The 2538-nt window shown below is 38.2% G+C and overlaps 1 protein-coding gene across 2 annotated transcripts in view; it reads right to left on the bottom strand.

The window, feature by feature from the left end:
* Positions 1-200: 200 nt before the first annotated feature.
* The window catches only part of GEMIN6 (gem (nuclear organelle) associated protein 6), a 3702-nt gene continuing 1364 nt past the window's right edge, over positions 201-2538 (bottom strand). The window contains exons 3-4 of one of the 2 annotated variants that reach the window (XM_009333718.1): positions 1038-1270; positions 201-463 (exon numbers count right to left, since the gene is read on the bottom strand). In XM_009333718.1, coding sequence (XP_009331993.1) covers positions 450-463; positions 1038-1270 — 247 coding nt within the window. In that variant the 3' untranslated portion in view covers positions 201-449. Of the gene's footprint in view, positions 1271-2538 lie in introns of both variants that reach the window. The other variant, XM_009333717.1, reaches the window with a different exon arrangement.

Raw genomic sequence — 2538 nt, 5'->3', positions numbered from 1 at the left:
GGGCCTTTTAATAACAAGGGTTAGACAGACTTGTCAAATGCATTTGAGCACACTAACGTGTTCTGGTGCTATCTCATAAGAAGACAGAACAAATCAATACACAAAGAGAGAAATGAGGGCTCTAAAGTCTCCTGACTGGATTAATAATCTAGGAATAATCACAATGATTCTTGCATTGTGTGTTGCCATAAGCTAAAAAGAAACACAAACTTACTGAATTGCAAGAAATTATCTTTCCAAAGAGCAAAGGTCTTCCAATCATTGCTGCTCTAAAATAAAAGATATAGATAGGAAATGTTTTTAAATCTATTTGCCTGCTAACTTTCCTTAATAATTTTACAAACTTGGACCTACATTATAATTCATATTCTAAAACAGGAGAACAGTTGTGGGAGGAAGAAAAAAAGCTTTCTGAACAATTTTTTCATCTGGTTTGGAAAGTCCAAGTGTCACAATTCTCTTTCTGAAAAAAAAAAATTCTGGTAAGCAGTTCAAGTAAACATGCCTACACCACTAGATAATCAATTAAAATTAATTTTAAAGGCAGAGGAAAACTGATTAAAAAAATTTATCATATATCATCTTTCACAATACTGTTACAAAAAATACTTATTAAACTGGTATATCAGCTTAATACTGATACAGTAAACTGATATATCAGTGTAATACATCATCATTATCCAATGGCTTGCTTTTAATAAAAAATAGCGCATGGAAAATGCTTCATGCTTTTAGTTTATACTGCTTGTTTTATCCCTTTCTTAACATATAAAAATCAGACAAAAGTACCTAAACCCAGCATTTTTGTAAATAGTGAATATCGATACCCAGGACAGTTCCTAAAATAGGGCGGGTAGAGCCATTCCTAAAGACAACCGCTTTAAACAGCGGGCATCACTGTTGTTTTTCAAGATAGCCCTGTATCAAGCCTTGAACCCGAGACAGAATAATCTCATTGGAGCTGCTGCACTCTTCTGGGCCGTATGGTGGGTCAATAGTTAATACCCCTGCCACGCATAGCGTTCTTCCTGATTCACCTTGCTCTGTTACAGGGATGTGGTTTGTTTCTAGCCAAGTCTTCAAGTTGTTCTTCCTCTTTTCAAGTTCCTCTGGGCTGTAGGCTTTGCTTTCTTCAGGTGCAAATATGCAAGAAAGACGTTGCTTCATTTCATCATCGCCTTCTTTCAATATTTCGACCTCCTGGACAGCATGGCCCAAGACAACTGATATGGACACTTTTTCATTCTCCAGGAATGTTGCAAGGACAATACTGCCAAGGAAAGAAGGATCTATGAGTCACTGTACTTAACTGAAGACTGAGAAACACAGGCCAAGATTCTTGGAGACGAGTGTTCATTAGCATCAGCATAACCCAGGTATTTAGGCAATATCAAGTACCCAGAATTTTTCTTGAAAAGCATGCTGCTATACCCTTAAAATACTGAAAACGTGGGGCTTTGCGGATAACTTCTGGCCTTGAATTTCAAACTACTCTAGATACTATCAAGCAGAACGTTACTTTAAAAAAGCAAAGTGTACATTAAAATCAGGGCTGGGAATCTAAATATTTTTGTGCAGCATTCCCAACCTTGCTGAAGAACCTTAAGTCTTCCAACATTCAAAAACAGTACCTTCATACATACAGCACTTTGAATGCTAAAGGCAATGGTGGCAGCTAAGAGCATCAGAACCTTTTGATGACAAATTATTAATATTTAATTATTGATCATTACTAAAAGAATATTTTCTTTTAAATAAGCGTTGCTAGTTTCTTAACTGAAAACTATAGCTTGAGCATTACAATGGGAACACACCACAGCAGGTTCAGGCTCATATTGTAGCAGCCTGGTCTTTTCCCAAAGGCACTTACATCCCAGAAGTCCTAAAATACAGGTAGGAAGGCAGCTTGTTACATTTCTAGGATCTCTTCCCCATATATCAACGAAGAGGGTCAAAAACCATTTTCTTCCTCTTGGGGGAAGAAAAATTCCAGAATTTGATGCCAGCACTTTGCTAATCTACTGTTGCCACCATTAGTGGAAGTAATGACTTTTTGGGAAACGTGCAATGAAATATGCCTTGATTTTAGCCTGGGCCATCTCCAGAATCACTCACAGCTGCACACACCTTTCCTACCAAAATGATAAGCAACTCCAAGAAAGACTGGAGTAGCTCCAATAGCTCTAGAGTTGAAACAACAACCAGTTCTTCTGAAACACATCAGAAGCTGGATGTTTTCGTTTCTAGCCTCCATCTTGTGCTCATGTGGGACAAGCTCACAACCAAAAAGGTATAAAAAAAGCTCTGGCAGCAAGGAGCCAAATTTCTGCCTATTCCCTGGTGCGTTCTGCCTTTCAAACCTGTTTTCAAGTTACTCACTTGAGATACTAGAGACCTGTGGTACTACCTTCTGTCCAATGTCCTTGCTGATTTTCCCTGCTTCCTCTCCAAAGTAGCCATGCTCTCACATGGAGAGCATCCATGTGAGAACTCTGGACAGAGGATAAGGATTTCAACACCTAAAGCATTAAAAAGATT

This window comes from Pygoscelis adeliae, unplaced genomic scaffold, assembly GCF_000699105.1.
Source record: "Pygoscelis adeliae isolate BGI_AS28 unplaced genomic scaffold, ASM69910v1 Scaffold621, whole genome shotgun sequence".
Classification (NCBI taxonomy): domain Eukaryota; kingdom Metazoa; phylum Chordata; class Aves; order Sphenisciformes; family Spheniscidae; genus Pygoscelis; species Pygoscelis adeliae.
This window is presented reverse-complemented; position numbering and strand designations above follow the sequence as displayed.